General features: G+C 32.1%; 1 protein-coding gene across 1 annotated transcript in view; it reads right to left on the reverse strand.

Moving 5' to 3' along the window:
- Window positions 1-6,395: 6,395 nt before the first annotated feature.
- Window positions 6,396-19,363, reverse strand: part of LOC118196413 (UNC93-like protein) — a 30,355-nt gene continuing 17,387 nt past the window's right edge. The window contains exons 3-4 of the mRNA XM_035367871.2: window positions 16,899-17,166; window positions 6,396-7,325 (exon numbers count right to left, since the gene is read on the reverse strand). Coding sequence (XP_035223762.1) covers window positions 7,138-7,325; window positions 16,899-17,166 — 456 coding nt within the window. The 3' untranslated portion in view covers window positions 6,396-7,137. The remainder of the gene's footprint in view (window positions 7,326-16,898; window positions 17,167-19,363) is intronic.

Here is a 19,363-nt window from a genome sequence, read left to right on the forward strand (position 1 = left end):
AATTTGTTTGACTCCAGAGTGCAGTTTCTGTTTGAGGAGTTCCCCCTCCCTCCACCTGAATTTTCTTATGCTTTGTACATGGCACCTAACTGCTACTTTTAATACATTTTGATTGAAAAAATGATGCATGAAATAATACTTTCAATGACTTAAGAGCTTTCTATGTGAAATAAACTCTGATATTGGTAAGACACAAAGTATTGATAGCATATTGAAAACAGATTTTGATGTTGATTCAGGAAAATATTGAATAGCATGTCTTTTAAAAACTACTGTGGTTATTTATGAAATTAAATTTGTTATAATAAAAATATATTATAACTAAATGTTTTTAGCATTTTATTTCACATATTTAATTTTCTTAGTAGTTTTCCTTTGTTTCCTTATTGGCACTTCTAAAATTATTTAGCATGCTTTAAAACTGAAAAATATGTTACTCATTCCAAATTAATGAAAAAGCTTCACATATTAAAATACATTATCATCCAGTTTCAAATTATTTCATTAATCTTGTTTAATTTGCAGTGAGTTATAAATCATTTATGTAATAAATAAATGTACAAAGTTAATAATTATTATTTCATAATTCTCTTTTTGTAAATGTGATTATGTGTAACAGTACTTATTCAAAGCATCTGCAAAGAATTTGGTTTGTTAAATGTTATTCTTTTAATATCGTATTGCCAGCCATACCAGTATACAAAGTATCTTATTTGTTTAATGTTATTAAAGTATTGTATTTTTTTCATGCTAGATTTAAAGTTGTGAATCAAAATTGGGTGAAGTATTTGTCAAGGTAAGATTTTGAATTCTTTTTCATGCCTGACACAGTAGATCTTGGGAAAAAATTCTAAATCTATGTTCCTAAAAATTATATATCATTCAATCTGCTTATAAGAGAGAACTAATGATTAAGTCTTGGTTTTCACTTTTACCACAATTGTGAAGTTCATTTGCATACTTTTTTACTAATTGTAAAATAAGTTATATGGATTTCCAATTTCCATATAATATTTTTGCAATTTGCTTCATCTGCTTTTAGCATTCCTAATCTGGTACCTCCTACATAAAAATGTACGGCTCCAATGTCATATGCCAGGTGATAACAGTCGGACTATACAAATACAGTCAAAAGTCGTTAATTCGGACACCCATAATCCGGAATGATCTATAATCCAGACCTCAAAGCTACAACCTTTCTGCGCATGCGTCGCGTTGACGCATGCGCGTAAGACCTTTACCGCTGCGAATTTGCGCGTGCGCAAAATACGTTTATGAATGCGCGTTTAATGTATAACGGACGGGATAAGCTAAGCTAAAATTATCTAATTATCTATTTCAGTTAATGTTGCAGATTGCATTGTTCCTTAATCTTCGAATTGGATCCGGATTATTATTTTTTGCAGACTGTTTTCGATTATGTCAAATAGAATTTTCGATATATATTTACAAATATGTAAAGGATATACAAAGCGAAAGTATCTTTCGGAGCCCATTACACAAAAAGTGGAATTGCTACAAAAAATGGATAAAGGCATATATTTTGTTTATCTAAACTTTAACGTTTGTTTATCTAAACTTTGTTTATCTTAAACGAGGCGGTGGCGTGCAATGAATTCACTATCCTTATCTTAAGGGCAGATGTTTTTATTTTATTTGGCTTATAATTGCTTACTCAATGTAGTATTTCATCTCGATGTACTCCATCTTTGATATGATTTAAATCAAATGCCTCGTCATTATAATTCGCTTCCGATAGCGAAGAAAATGACAGAGGTTATTGAAAACGAAAAAATTTCGATTGACAAATTAGTCGGTATTCTCGACACAGCAATTATAGGACGTGAACAGCGGAACTTTGTAACTGAACAAGAAATTATGTCTGTTTATAGAATTAAAGAGAATGTATTATCACATAAAAAACGAATCAACTTAAACAACTTACATTGAAAGAAATGTTTAATAAAGTAAACAAATAAATATTAAGCTTTTTTTTGTAAATTTTGATACCCTTTAGATCATAATTGTTCTTTATTTCATAAATTACGGTTTTATATTTTTAATTTTATAATTTCTGCATGCCATTTTACCAGATTTAAACTGATGATCTATAATCCGGAAAAATCGATAATCCGGAATCGCCGAAGTCCCGACGAGTCCGGATTAACGACTTTTGACTGTACATACAGTTAACTACAGATCACCAGTACCACAACACACAGGAAAACCCTAAAGGTTGCAGGAAAGAAGTATGAAAGACTGCCAGAGCTGCACGATTCAAATTCATATTGTGATCAGTGAATGATAGCACATTATTTAATTCTATTAATTTTCAAATTGCCATAATTTCTATAATTGTATATAATATTAATTCATACAGGGCTAGATGCTGCACAAGAAACTCACAGAAGCTGCACATTACTATTCTTGAACTTTCTTTCAGACACTGCCAGAACATTTTTATTGTTAAAGTCTTTGTGCTAGTTTTTGAGATAAGAAAGTGTTAGTCAAAGTTTAGTAAATTTTTTTTTTTTTTTTTTTTTTTTTTAGTGATTTTGTTTACAGCATTTACATATGCACCATGTTGGAAAGGGGTGAAAAAGGAGAAAGTTTATGGTGATATTCCCCTTGTTATTTTTTTTCCTTTGGTATTTTTTAAATTTTTTTGATGAAAAAATAGCAGTGAAGAAAGAAACTTAACGTTTTAAGCATATTATTTTTCTGGGAATGAGTAAAATATAAAATAGAAACACTTTACGGTAAAATGTAAAATTAGACAATAAAAGAAAACTTTAGATTGACTTGATTTTATGTAAATGTCCGGTCAGTTTTTTGAGAGCAATTAATAAAGGTCCTGCTTCCCTTGGGAGAAAAGAATTCTACAACTATGTTTTCCCCATCTGAAGAAGAATTGTATTTAAATTCTATACAAATCTAAGGGTTCTTCTTCCCCTGCCCAATATTATGTAAGTGAAAGGAACTCTGCTGCTCTATATTTCATTTGCTTCTTATTTTCATGTTGATGTAGATCTTGTCTTGTTATTTATTGTCTTATGCTTTCATTACCTTGTAAAAAAGTGTATGATGGAAGATGGATATTTTAGGAATAATGAAAGTGTAATCTCTTGCAATTTAAAATCCTTAAATTTTAATGTAATGTTCCTTTTTAAATACACAAAACTGATGAAACATTTCAGAACTTGGGAGTTTGTTTTACTGTCTATTTCATATTTTGTAAACAAATTTTTAATTTAAAAACTCAACAATTTCAAAGTGAACAGTGGTGACACGGAAGGGAATAAAATATTTTTATCTCCTGCATCCAAGTCCGTCTATCAGAAATTCTAAAAATATGCTATTTTTTTAAATATTTTTAGTCCAGTGTGGCATTAGCTGAAATGCTCTTGAAACATATATGTGTCCGTAAATGGTGAAGCAAAATTACTGTTTTGCGCATAATGTAAAATAATTTTTTGTTTTCTTAAATTTTGTTATTTTTCTGCATTTCTTTTCTTAATGTGAAATGGTATAAATGTTACTGGCAAAGCATGAAATCTAGCATTCTACAGAATACCTAGGCATGTGACTTTTATTCCTTCACTCAGGTTCAGAATTTGCCATTTGCATTCTGAGCTTTGTTTGGGAGTGTCAAAATACTCGAGTTTACTTAAATTTGTTCATCAAAAACTTAGTTTTATACTGTGCTGGATGAAAAGGGAAGAGCAAGATGTAGTGTTGGAGAAGGACTCTTGCTTACCAGAACTTGAAGGAAAAAAAAAAGCCAAAATGAGTACTAAGAAGAAACCGCAGAATTGTTGGTTGCTGAATCGCTGTGATGTATAAATCATACCAACCAACAAGACGCATAGAGGGCACTAACTGTCAACCAACAAGACGCATAGAGGGCACTAACTGTCAGTCTGAGAGGTGCCAAAAGTTTAGTTTCTAGGAGGGAGACCTACAGAGGTCATAGATAATGGGAAGGCTTGTAAGAACCATTAGCAAAACAAATTAACTTGTATTAATGAATGTACATATTTCAACCAGTGCATGTGCAAAGTGGTGTGACAAAATTCATAATTTCTGTGGTCATACTAGTAAAAATGGAGAATTGAATATCTTGTGCTCTCTTTGTTTCAAACCAGAAAATGCTGTCAGATATTAAATTAATTCTAAAATCAGTCTGGAAATACAAGCCCAAAGAGAAATGAAAATGAATTTGGAAACAAAAGTTTTTTACTGTTTCTTTGGGCACCAGTGTGGGAGTTCCTACTCCTGACATTAACAAGGGTCGAAGTGATTCATGTATTTGGCAGTTGTAATGACTGTGACAGAGGATAGTTTTCTACCAGCTTGGAACTTCTAGGGGAATTTTAAAACAGCATTATGTGAGATCACAATTCATTTCATGCCCTTAGAACTTGCTTAGAACTGAAGATGCTCCTGACCATAAAATTCCTCTCTGGTCAGTTCCCTTGGAAGCTGCCATGGATTCACCAAGTATATGTGTAAAACAAAATCCTAAAATACGAAATGTCTTTGAGTGAAAAAGTGTTGAAGTGTAATTCAAAATGTCATTCAAGCCTACAGTATAGCAACAATAAGTTAAATTTAATTTTTAGTTTTTTGAAAAAATTACATTTTTAAAATTTTGTTTTCAATGTGTGTATTTTTTGTAAAGTTCATTTAATGACCCTGTTTTACTTTCTATGAGAAATAAAATTAAGTGAAATTCAAAATAAAATTATTTCCTTTCTTGGTGTGGCAAGCAGCTTCATATCTTATTATTTTTTTTAATGAAAAAAGGCATAAATTTTTTGTACAACTTGAATTTTTTTATGGATTTTGAATAAAAGTTTTTAATGGCAGTCTTTCATTATTTTTTCAGAACAATATAACTATATTCTATTATTCTATATATGTATATTTGTGGAATTCTATATATGTATATTTGTGGAACATTTTTAAAGTAATAGCCATATCATGACCTTTTTCGTACTTTCCCTAAAAAGCATTTGTCAGTCTATAAAATGCCTTTGTATTAGATATAGTGCCTAGGTAAGTCTAGCAATATGGGTATTCCTCTTTCTGCCTTAGGGCACTAAGAGTCCCCCCCCCCTCGGAACAAGGCACATAGTTCAAGGTTCAAGGGACGCATCGGTTTTGCGACACTGATTGTAGACTATTATTTGCTACCTGTCCGTCGCAGAGGGACATTACTCAACAAACTAGAGGCGCTACCCCCGGGCTACTAGAGCCAACTGCTCTAGGATGTGCCAAACCCTCGGGCCGGCTAATAAATGCCTTTCCTGGGGCCTTCAGAACCACCAGATTCATGATTTACCCCTACGGCCAAGACTGCCTAGGTACAGATCCCAGGCAGTAGCTTCACAGAGTTCTCTGTGTCCACCCCATATCCATACTTTTCCTAAAAACTCCTGTCATTCTAAAAAATGCCTAGATATTCTATAGAATGCAGATATTTCATACTTTTGCTGGTAATATAAATAAGAAAATATCAAATTATTATAAAACAATTACTGTTTGAATAAAGCATAAATAAAAGGGGAAAATATATAAATGTTCATAAGCTTTATTTAATGCAAAATTTCATCATTTTATTAGATTATAATTTTGATGCAGACAGTGTATATACAAGAAATAGAGTTCTAAAATTTGCAGTCATCATATTATACGTTTTTTATTATGCTAATGGATAAAATACACTTGTTTCAAAATAGTATCATGTTTCTTTTTTAGCATGAAAGATTAATAAGGTATTTTAGACATGTGTGAGGCACATCAGGACACTGATTTGTACCACTCCAACTTATATCCAAAAGCATTAAGAGCCATTTATCATAAAAACAATGTTACTGCAAGAACACCAGTACAATCTAATACACAACATGGGAAATTGCTGTAAAGTAATGACCACAAAATTTGTTACCACATTTTAACAATGTATGGAAAAAATTTACCACAGTTTCCTGTCTATCACATTTCCTATGCTCTCATTTACATTCATTTTTTGAAGAAATAGACAATTCTGCATTTTAATCATATGTCAGGCATTATACAATAAAGATCATATGCATTTTCCATGTTCTTAGCCGCAAAATCGTTCTAGTTACATGAGTTTTTATAGTTAACTTTTCCTGTGAATAAAAAGAAAAAAATTTGTATACATTCGTTTCTAAAAAGTTTGATTATTGAATGAAATGAAGCATTAATACCTTATATAATTCAAACATACTAAACTAGAAATAATTGTTGTAGTTGTAGCTATTGCTGGAGTGAATTTTCATGCTTTGAATTTGCTTTTGTGTCGATTAACTGGTGCTACACCATAATTTTCTACTCTTAAATTGGAAGCAGTAAAAATGAAGTCCATATGAAAATTAGCAACAGTTTTGGCCTTTATTTGTATTCAGTAAAGAAAAAAGCACTAAATAATTGGAACAGTATTCCCTCCAAGAAGTTATTAATACTGTTTATATAATATATATATATACAAATTTATATTTCACAAGGTGTAAATGCAATAGAATTAAAATATTCCCATGCCTTTTTACCTGTCATGGCATAATTTTTATATGATAGGCTGTGCTTCTAATAGTATCTCAGTGATAATACTAGCATTCAGCATTCCATGTACACTTTTTTTATGTAAAACCTAAAAATGTATGCAAGAGAAAAATAGTATGGCACGACATAGATGGCCAGGGCAATGTTTCTGTACCAGTCTTTTTCTGAGAACAGTAGATGGTTCTGTTTATTTATAACTTCTAAAATTTGTAATGTAATTTTATTTTTAAAATAGTAGATATATTACAAATATAGTAACTTAATATATATCAAAAGTGTAAATGTGTTCCACCATATTTCTAGAAATACTATTGATTTTTTTTTTTTTTTTTTTTTTTTTTTATTATTTATTCATATTATTTCCATAGAAAAAAATTCAGTACAGCACTGAAGAGATATATTTATACAACACCTAGCTCTCTTTCAAAATAGTTACAAATAAACAGAAAATAATTAATATAATGAATGTCTTTTGTAATTTCTCAAGGAATATTTTCCATATTCTTTTATTTTAATTTCATATTTTATTTGGTATTAACCTGTACAAAATTAACATATTTCTGCAATAATGTAACCTATTACAGAAACAAAAAGCAGTCCCAGTAAAGTATAAATTTTTATACTTGTGCATAATATATCACTGTAAGCAAATGCCACTGTGAATCCTAATGAGCACCAGAAGTAGAAAGTTGAAAATGCTGCATCAGCATTTTCAGCAAATATAATTCCATAGAATGCTGGAAAAGGTAATAAATGCATTAGCATAACCAACAGCATATAATTTTATTAAAAACTTGATTGAGTTGCAAAATAAGTTTTTATTATATTGTTATTACAAAATTAAAATCATGCATTAGAAGTTATCACAAATTACAATGTGAACTCTGTCATCTCTTTCTAGATGATATTTCTAATACAGTCAAAAGTCGTTCATTCAGACACCCATAATCCGGACCTCAAAGCTAAAATCTTTCTGTGCATGTGCCGCGTTGACGCATGCTCATAGGCGTTTTACGTGTGCGCGCAAGACATTTACAACTGCGCATATGCGTCTGGGCAAGGGCAGAATACGTTTTCGCGTGCGCGTTTAATGTATAACGGATGGTATAAACTAAAATTATCTAATTATCTATTTCAGTTAATGTTGATGATTGCGTTGTTCCTTAATCTTCGAATTGGATCCGGCTTATTATTTTTTGCAGACTGTAAGAGCAATTTTATAACAGTAAGCTTGAACTTTCGATTATGTCAAATAGAATTTCCGATGCTGGAGCTCCCAAAGGATCTAGAAAACGAAAGTATGTTTCGATGTCCATCAAACAAAAAACGAATTGCTACAAAAAATGGATAAAGGTATATCCTTTGTTTATCTAACCGTTCCGAAATCTGTTTATCAATTTCATGCTGCTCTGCGTGGGGGGGGGGGGACGGCGCGCAATGAACTGAAAGTTGATCTGTCAGCACTATCGTTATCTTCAGGGCAGATGTTTTTATTTTATTCGGCTTATAATTCCTTGCTAAATGTAGTATTTAATCTCGATGTACTCCGTCTTTGATATGATTTAAATCAAATTCCTCATCATAATAAATATCATGAATACAAATCAAATAGTTTTCTGGTTGCAATTTTCTAATTTCGGCTATGCGTAAGGTATGCTTTACGCATGCGCGTGTTGAAAGAAATGTTTTATAAAGTAAACAAATAAATATTAAGCTTCTTTTTTTGTAAATTTTGATACCCTTTAGATCATAATTGCTCATTATTTTATAAATTACAGTTTCATATTTTTTATTTTATAATTTCTGCATGCCATCTTACCAGATTTAAACTGATGATCTTTAATCCGGAAAAATCGATAATCCGGAATCGCCGAGGTCCCGACGAGTCCGGATTAAAGACTTTTGACTGTAGTAATATTGAAGTGTATGCTTATAGTCCAAATAAAATCCCACTCCACAAATGATCCATTTTAAAGCTGATGAAATAAAAAAAACTTGTTTTAGAGTAATTTCTCAAGTTACTCATCTCTGCATTATTTGTTGTAACAACAATGACTTAAATCAGAGTTTTAAAAGCCACAATATTAATTTCAGTTATCAGTATTCAAGAACATTTTAACATTTTACAGTATTGTAGAAATTTAGTTATGCACTGACTATTCTAGTTACATTACTAATAACTGAATCAGTATTTTAAATTTTTTAATAATCAGATAAGCACTTTGTGTTCTATAGTGCACTTGATTATCCCAAGGATTATTAGGATTAGCATTGCATTTTGCATCTTTTCCTAATGCTTATCAATTAATTCAAAAATCTAAATATTCATTTACTCACTTACTTCAAACTTGTTTCAAATGTTATCCCAGTATTTATTGCTTCATACTTTCAAATTTCCAAACTGCTTTAATATCACTTATCTTCACAAAATATTTATCACTTATTTTTTTTTTTTTTTTTTTTTAATAATGTTTTCAAAAAGTCTGCAAGTTTCTTAATTTTCATGCTAATTTAAAAATTGCCATCCTCTTTCTACATAATTCCATAATAATTTGGATTAGTTCTTTCCGTTCATAAGTTTGGATTGATTATTGATTTTTTGAATAATGACATTTCCTTAATGATATTCCTTAATTTTTAATATGTAAAAATTAAATTGCATGTTTCATAATATTTGTTGCCTGATTGATAATTTATATAACTGTCATTATATAACTTACAATAACTACTAATAATAGTAATAATTATATAACTTATAATATTTACTTATATTAATAGATGTCAGACTACCATCTTTTCCATTTCTTTCAGCTTCAGATTACCACTTACCATCTTTCATCTCAGTATCCAAGATTCCTGAGTTTTATCGCGATGGCATAGCAGAGCTAGTCACTCGTTGGCAGAAGGCACTGGATGCCAATGATTAGTTGGTGATTAATTTGAAGATTAGCAGGGATTATTTTTTGTTTTATGACCTTTTTCTTTCTGGTTGTCCAAAACGACAAGAACTTTTTTGGTTACCTTGTAGTTTATAGAATGAAATTTGAAATTGCAATGCTAGTTTAAAACTGATTTTTTCAAATCTTTCTGATGGTAAATTATATTTACTCAAAGGAAACATTAAAAATTGGTACTAATGTGTAAAAGGCCTTTGTAGATGTTAAATTGCTTGTTTTTATTAAGAATTTCATTTATGCTATTACCCGATGTATATCCAGTTCTACACTGCTGGCCACCGTAAATGCAAGACCCTGAAGGAAGCATGTAAATAACATGAAATTTACAACATGCATTAGCAGAGGTGAGATATGCAAATGATTAGAATTTTAGCACAGATGCACATCACATGCGCCTGTGGCGCCACTTCAAAGTGCTATTTAAGGCTTGGAGTTTTCGACGATTTCAAGTTTGGCAATTGTGTTTTTCTTGTGGTTTAAAAAAAAAAAAAAAAAACGATCAATTATGCTTTGTAGTAAACAGCGATCATCGTTTGATCAAGTATCCTAGTTCGACAGAGGAAGGATATTGGCCTACCAAGAGTGTGGATTATCTTTCAGGGAAATCGGTAGTCGTGATGGACGAAACCAAACAACTGTTATGCTGATATATGACCGTTGGATGCAGGAGGGTACAACGGACCAACGTGTTCGATTGCATCCACTTCAGTGCACCACTTCATGGATGACAGGAACATTGTGCGCATGGCAGTGACGGATCACTCGGTCATATCACAAAACATAGCACAGCACATTCAGCCTGTAACGCATCATCCAGTGTCTGCGTACCATTCAATGCCGTTTACAGCAGAGTGGTCTGTCCGCAAGACGTCCATTGCTTCGTCTACCCTTGACGCAGAACCACAGACGCCTTCGCTATCAATGTTGCGATGAAAAAAGGATGTGGACGGCAGAATGGAATGAAATTGTCTTTACTGATGAATCGCGCTTCTGTCTGCAACACCACGATGGTCGGATTCGAGTCTGGAGACACCGTGAAGAGAGAATGTTCAACAGCTGCGTTATGCACCACCACACTGGTCTTGCACCGGGTATTATGGTATGGGGCGGTATTGGATAGCATTCTCGCATTCTTCTAATATGCATTGCCAGTATTTTAAACAGCCAGCGCTACATCTCCGATGTGTTGGAACCAGTTGTCCTTCCTTACCTTCAGGGCTTGCCCACAGCCATATTTCAACAGGATAATGTGCTACCACATGTGGCACGCATTATCCAAGGGTTCTTCGTCAATCGCCAGATTAAATTGCTTTCCTGGCTGGCTCGCTCTCTGGATTTTTCGCCGATAGAAAACATGTGTTCCATAGTTGCTGAACGATTGACCCAGATTACATCCCAAGCTGCCACACCGGATCAACTTTGGCAATGTGTGGAAGCTGCTTGATCTGCTGTACCCCAAGAACACATTCAAAGTCTCTTTGAATCAATGCGAGGTGTGTGGCAGCGGTGATCTCCAACAACGGCGGCTACTCTGGCTACTGATTCTGGAAGGAACCACACTTCACAGAAGTCTAGAAATTTAATCATTTGATGCTTGGTCAACATTTTATCTACTAAATAAATTTTGTTGTAATATCTCTTGTCTTTCTTTGTGTTGCAATTTGGGTGGCCAGCAGTGTAGTTGCTGACCCGATGCCTACATTTTGCAATGGGTTTTAGAAGATGGAGGGAAAAGTGATAGTCAAAATTCCACTCATCTGGACTGAAAGACTTGAGATACAGTTTTTCTCAAAGGAAATGCAGTTCACTGTAAGTGGAAAAATTACCAGGAATTTATATTTTATCATATTGGAGTTCAAATAGATTGAAAATATGTATGATATCATCACTGATTGCAAAGAATCAAATATTTGTTAACTAAAGAAAAATTATACTTTTTTTTAAAGTGAAAAGAAACATCTTCTGAAAAGATTTGTTCTTAGAATTAGGTGACTAAAAGTCTAATGCATAATCTAGTAGAAAAAAAATTACCTGTCTATGTAATGTAGATAGAAAATGTAATGTAAGTGTTTAATCAATGTAAGCAGAAAAAATTACCTGTCTCTAACAGAATCAAAACATTCTGTTGGTAAGTGAGTAATCTTTTCAAAAACTTAGTAGCAGCAAATAACAAGTCTGAAATATGAATTATATATTGTCAGTTGTGAGCATTCTATTGCTGTGGAGTTATTATTATTTAAGCAATAAATGTGTAAATTAAGTAATGTTTAGCTTAATAATTTTGAATGCCCTTGTAAAAGAAATAGAACTTTATCTCAGAAACCAGAGTGATTTAACCCCTTATGGTTTTTACTCTAAATACTGTTATGATAAGTTTAATGTGCCATACCCTATAATGCTCTTCTTTTCAACATAACGTTGTCACGGGAAGAGAAGTAGTTTAATAGATGAATCACAGAATAAGCCAAGATACATATTTTGTAATTTTTGTTTCCTAATCATCTTTATTAGGTAATTATTGTTAATAGTAAAAAAATAGTTAGATCAAATACTTCTGAGTTTGGTTGCTGAAAAAAAAAAAAAAAAAAGTGCTTGGTCTATAAATATTTTTGTAGGTAATAAATTTTTAAGCATTGGTTATTATTATTGAAACATTCAATAATAAATGTTTTTGCTTTCTTATATCATGTGTTAAATAAAGGATATGTTGAAACACTTTGTAAGATGTCACAAGTATAATATGCTTACACATTTTCAAGCTATCTATTCGCAATTTAAAAAGAAATTCATAATCTTGCTAAAATTCTTTTTAATTCTAATATAATATTTTCGTTATTTTTAAGGCCTTACTGAATATGTAGTAACATTCAATAAAAGTGTAAAAAACAAGATATGCTTCATTAACCTGAGCTTCAATATTTGGTATAAATGTATGTTTCCATGTTATGTAACAAGATCATGAGATTCAAAACTTTTACTTCATGTAAGCACATGACAAGAAATTAAAATAGAAAAACACTCTTTTTTACTTCCTTGTACGAAGTAAAAAGGAAGTATTGTAATCGCGAAAAGCTTCAGGCAGCATATTTCAACGAAAATATCCACTTTGACTGCTTTCAAATGCAATTTAACGATGTTTTTGCGTGATATCTGTATGTAAGGACAGAATAAAAGACTCTTTTTCTCTAAAAAAACTGCTTTAAAATGAATTCTGAAGAGAATTTTTCGTGGCGTCTGTATGAATGTATGTACGACGTATCTCGCATAACTCAAAAATGAATAGCCTCAGAACGTTGAAATTTTGTATATAGGAGTACTATAACATGTAGATGTGCACCTAGTATTTTGGTTTCAATCGGCCGTGCCAAACGTATATAAATATATTTATAAATATATCCACTCTGTTACCCGAATCAGTAATCTCAGTTTCTTTACTCTTATATGTTTGTAAATGGTACATTTTTTTCTTTAAAAATGATTGAATTATGTTGTTTTTATCTTCCGGTTAATGGTTTTGTGCCTTTAGTAAATCTGTATGCAATATTTTTAGAATTATCAACAATTTAAAAGTTGTTTAAGTGCTGCTAAGCCTATTTTGATGGCGGAAATTGCGTGTTTACATTTGAAACAGCTGAGTAGTGAATTTGTTGCCAATCTAGAGAAACGCCTTCATTTATTATTGCGATTTAAATCATGCTTAATCCTTTCTGGAATTTTTTCAAGGAAATAAGTGTTTAAGATTTACTTAATTTTTAATAATTAGTAATTTTTAGTAGAGATATTTTGAGTTTTTATGTATTTTTGCCTTGTTGCGAAGTGAGAAGTGATTAATTGAATGAGAAATACTCAATCGTCTGTAAAAAACTGTTTGTTTTGTTTGCTTAAATTCTTTTATACATCGTTCTAGCTTTATTTTAGTACTTGAATAGAATGTGGCAAGGATTAGATAATTCTTTAAATGATACAAATTTTGTGCATTAAGTCATAATATGAACGAAATATAATACTGTTAAGTGAAACTTGCGCCAGGGTGTCGCTATGGTAAACAAACAGAGTAAATTTTAAAGAATGCACTTATTCTATTGTGGTTTATGCGCTGTCGGTGAAATAAATATAATTAAATAAGTTTAAACAAAATGCAACAAAAAATGCGTATAATTTAATATTCCGTACAAGGAAGTCATGTGGTATACACATCAGATTTTTTTAACTTAGAATTGGTCTGTTAAGATCAGCCAATACGATGCTTTTTTTTTAAAAAAATTATATATATACAGTGGATGGACAAAAATATGGAAACACCTTGTGAAATGCATGTTTGAAAAGAAAGATTGACTTTAATGAAATATGTAGGTGTCGCTGGCGTTTTTGACTACTGACGCCACCTATACAACTTCGTAAATGTGCTAAACAGTTCAGTTGTTGTCGGAGTACTGTTATGTGAGGTTGTCATTGCATTATGTCAGAGTTAACAGACTTCGGACGTGGGCAAATTGTAGGAGCACGTATGGTAGGTGCTTCCGTAAGCAAGGTAGCCGAGGTGTTTAGTATTTCAAGAGGTACTGTATCGAAGATTTATTCCGCATATTTGAAAAGCAGAAAAACATCATCTGCTAAATCACAGCGCGGACGAAAGTGTGTCCTGAGTGATCGTGACAGACGATCATTAAGGGCAATTGTGACGAAAAATAAGAAAACCACAGCTGCAAAAGTTACTGCTGAAATGAATGTTGTGTTGCCGAACCCTGTGAGTACCAAAACAATTAGAAGGGAGTTTCATAAACAGGGAATTGCTGGCCGTGCTACAATTGAGAAGCCACTCATCAGTGATGCTAATGCCCGTAACAGGAAAAGGTGGTGTTTAAGTCATAAAGCCTGGACTATAGAGCAGTGGAAGCGAGTAATATGGTCTGACGAGTCTTCTTTCACATTGTTTTCCACTTCTGGCCGAGTTTACGTCTGGAGAACGCCATCTCAAGCCTATAATACAGACTGCTTGTTGCCAAGAGTGAAACATGGCGGGGGTTCTGTTATGGTTTGGGCAGCCATATCGTGGTTCTCTGCTAGCCCCATGATAACTGTGTCAGGGCACATGACTGCCAAGACTTATGTGAACATTTTGGCCGATCAAGTTCATCCCATGGTACAAACTTTGTTCCCCGATGGTGATGGTGTCTTCCAAGACGACAAAGCCCCTGTTCACACAGCTCACATTATCCAGGACTGGTTTTCTGAGCACGAGGATGAGTTGTCCCATCTCCCCTGGCCACCACAGTCACCAGACCTGAATATTATTGAACCTTTGTGGTCTACATTGGAACGGAAAGTGCATTCTCGTTATCCACCGCCAACATCGTTATCTGAATTTGCCATCGTTTTGCAGGAAAAACATACAGGAACTGTATTTATCCATTCCGAGAAGACTGCAAGCTGTTTTGGATGCCAACGGGTTTCCTACACCATATTAAGCAAAGAAACATGTTTTTTTAAAGGTGTTTCCATATTTTTGTCCAACCCCTGTATATATATAACTTAATAACATTATCTACATTTCTTTTTGACAAAGATCTGTGATTGGAAAAAATATTGTGTGCTCAGTGTTAATTAAATCTTCTGACATGGTGGGGGGTAAGGAAACAAATTGTAAGTAGACTTTGTTAATATTTCTTGCCAAGATTTCTCTCTCTTCCCTCTTTCAAGAGAGATTCTTATCACTATCAAACATTTTAATTGTTTTAATTGTAAATCTGCATGTGGAGATCTTTGAAATAATCATATGTTTATTACATGTACCCTCCTTTTCTGAAACAGCTCTCATCAAAACATAAAAGGAATATCTTCTATTTTTAATATGAAAACATCTCTTAGAATATTCTTTCAGAAGATTAAGACCTTATAACTCAAAAAATTAAATCATTATATGTCTGAGATTGATAAATAAGTTCTGAAAGTTGAGAGTAGTCATGAAAATGTAATTTGCAATTTCTCTATCTGAATCAGAATTTTGTTTATTTTTAAATTGCTTTTCATTTCACTTGTATAGTTCGTGAGTAAATTTCTTCTATGATACACTGAGAATCAAAAGTTTTAGAATAAACCATTTAATGAAATACTTGTTCCAGAGCAGTTATAAATGTCTATTCGTGTGTTGTATTTTTCTAAAATTAGCTGCTTTTTAGAACCATTCTTCGGCAATTGTGTTTTTTGTTCATAGTAATAATTTTGCAAATTATTTCATAAAAATTTTTAATCTCTGTAAGTAGCATGTATTGGGATAAAGGTTTTCATATCTACACTGCTCTTAAATATCAGGTTAAGGGTCCTAAACCACAATGATTAGCTTGAAATACTAGCCCATTAATCAGTAAATTTTGACGCTGAATCTTATAAAACGATGATACAAAAAACCTTCATCAGTAGAATGTATTTTTGAATGCTATCCTTCCTTTCATTACCTCATGTTAAGTTTGATTTTAATTTTCTTTATAATTCTTGATGTTGAAAATAGAGAAGTTCTTATGATTTATTTACTTTGTTGTCTTATTTTGCTTACATGTACATATGGATTCACTTTTTCTTAACTAAACATTCATGTCCCCCCCATCCATAGTGTTACCATCTGCTTGTTAAGTGCTGATTTGTTTTAATATAAGCATGTTGGCTTTACATAAACACAAATGATATGCTATTAATACAATTTGTGAGTGGCAACAATTTTTAATTTCAGTTTATTGTTGTTCCAAAAAAGAATATTCTTTAAATTTATCTATGAGAATGGGGAATTCATTTGACTTACTTAGTAGAATTTTACAGTGTAATTAAAAACATCTTTATTTAGGAATCTTGGATGTGTAATGTTTCTTTAGTAACACTTTTATGGAGTCTGGGGCTCAAAGTTTAGCAGAAAATTCAGTGAATTTTCAGATTGCATCTCACACATAGCTTTTTTCACTAAACATATAAATAACTCACCAGAAAAACTTGTTAAGGAAAAGTAGCAAATTATGGTACCCTTATGGCACTAAAACAGTTATGCCTTTCTTGTAACTATATGCTTAACTTAAAATTTGTTAACATAACAACCTTGAGTTTGACGTAATCCCTTTTAAGAGGTAATTCAACCAATTTGCTTCTGTTTAAAACCATCAGGAAAAGCAAGAAGAGGAAAACAAAATGTTATTTAATTGGTTTCTATAATTATTATGCAATATTATACTTCTGAAATTGGAGGCATTATAATATTTGTTGCATGTTAAACTTACAAAACAGTCTTATCATTAAGGCCATAAATTCATTATAAACATGTCTATTAGCATAGTGAGGAATAATGAGAAATTGTAGAGATAAACTCACCTGTTATTTGCGACCACCATACGCTGGCACCAATGCCATAAATTCCAGCAAGAGCATAATAAAACATAAAATTATCAGGTCCAGGTGCCCACACTAGAAGTGAAGTGAAAACTGCAAAGTGCGAGATGGCAGCGATAATGAAAACTGTTGGTCTTCTGAGATACTTTACGAGAGAGCCCACAGAACAGTCCGTGACAGCGCAGACTACCCCATAACAAATTGTCACATAGCCAACTTGAGATATTCCCCAAGCACATGCTATAAATGCCTGAAAAAAAAACGTTATGCAACTTTTGAAGAAAATATTTGTATCTAATCTGAATAACGATGGTATAGTGGTTAGTGAACGCTGATTGTTAGTCCAAAATGATAGTTTGAATCCCATATAAAGCTAGATTATATATGTGTGTGTGCCTTTCTCTTCTCGCTAATGTAGTGCTCATCTATTCCCTGGGGTCCACTATGGCAACATTTTTGGTGGTAAGTTGACTGCTATTGCTGACGAATGCTTTTGAATAACTGTCCAGCTTTTGGATAATATTTATTCATAATGCAAAAATTGAGTTGAAATTTATATGATGTCAATTACAATCAGGTTTTAACAATTTCAGCCATTTTGTGTCATTTTCTTTTACTGCTATCATATAACAATTTTTATAGCGATATTTTCTAATTTGAAGACAGCCCTGTTCTCTGAAATACATAATATTTTATTCTTTGTTTCAAAAACCACTCAACAGTATTCTTTAGTAAAGGAATTTTTTTGCCAAGGATAGCCAAAGCTAAGTTTTTTTTTTTTTTTTCCAAGGATAGCCAAAGCTAACTTTCTTGGGCAACCTTAGTCTTTAAACAAGTAAAAGACTTCTTATTTGGTCGCCAATGTAAGCTTTTTGATTATAATGATGTCAGTAGGCATTTAGTTGTAGAATTCAGCCATTGACAGCAACTCGGCTTTAAATGCCGCAACCCTATTTCACAGTTAGAGCACATGTTTTCTTTTTGATACCTAAATATAGCACCACTATTTCTTTATAAAGTCTTAAGCCAAACATGGCCATTCATTGCAACTTTAGCAGGCATTTTTAAATTACACTTTTTAGAGGTAGGAGGCATTATTCCAGTAAGTAATTTTTAGGTCTTTAGGCATTTATTTGTAATAATTTTTTTGTATAAGGAGTGATTAATTTCTAAAGATTTTATGATTATTTTTAATTATGTTTCATTTTTTATTTAATTAATCGTCTTATGTAGGATGGGAAAGAGACATTAATTTTTTCAAGAAAGGCACTTCAAAAACTGGTGTTGAGAGCCATCTAACATGCAAACTCTTTCCACCTCTCACACAGCCTCCTCATCACAAACATTCCCTTTACCCTATGAATAAGTCTTCAGAGGGTGAGTCAGATGTTGATTCCATGTATGTAGAAAATAAAAAGATGTTAATCTTACCTCCATGGTTGACTCACCCCTACCCATGTAAAAATCTAGCTCATCCACACATGCCTTAAAAGTTACGTACTGTATAATAAAATAATGCTTTATTTGTTATTTATAATTTTTTATTTGTAATATTCTGTATTTAAAATTTATTTTTGTGTTTTCGTACTTTTAAGTGTTTATTTGATAAAATAGATCTTATCTTATGGTTGTTTGGAACATAACTCGTTCTTATGTTGGGGAGCAGCTGTATATATACATATATATATATACTGAGAGAGAGAGTAAGAGAGACAGCATAGCAAAACTCATCTGTAACCAATTCAGTGTGGGCCATTTATTCATGAAATTCTGTCCAACTATAAGATTTTCTCCTTTCTTTCTGCATGCCTTTGTGGTGTAACAGTAGCACACTTTGCACATATTCAAGAGGTTTAGGTTCAAGTTGGAGAGGGCATTGCATATTTTTAACATCTCCTGCATCCAAATAATGACTCTATTTTATGGCTGCCTGACGGCTATTTTATACTTGAAGCATTCAGAAACAGAAACAACATTGGTGGGGCTCAGAATCGTCTGGGAACCAAAATGTGAGCAGTACTACTGTGGTTTAGCATTTGGTTTTAGACTCTCTGGACATCACTTGAAGAAGAAGCATTATGCACCGCAGAAATAAGATCTCTGTATCGGAAAGAGGCTAAAGAACATGTGGAACAGATTACTAAACCGTGAAAAATATTTATTTACCAAATATTAAATACTTTTATTAAAAATTAATTATTAAATATTTTTATTTAAAATATTAAAAATATTTAATAATTATACACCATTTAAAATTATTATATGTCATTTATACATTGAATGGGGGTCTAGGAACTGTTCAAATTTAAGGAACACCTACGAAAAATCATTAGAATAAGATGGAAAAGTGTTTAAAAATAAACTTGGCACATTAATGCAACTATGGAAACACTTATTTCGTATTGAAGTCATGAAATGTTTTATGAACACATCCAAAATCTTATTAT

The sequence above is a fragment of the Stegodyphus dumicola genome, chromosome 1 (genome assembly GCF_044657685.1).
Source record: "Stegodyphus dumicola isolate Sdum_Otavi_A_Nest chromosome 1, ASM4465768v1".
NCBI lineage: Eukaryota > Metazoa > Arthropoda > Arachnida > Araneae > Eresidae > Stegodyphus > Stegodyphus dumicola.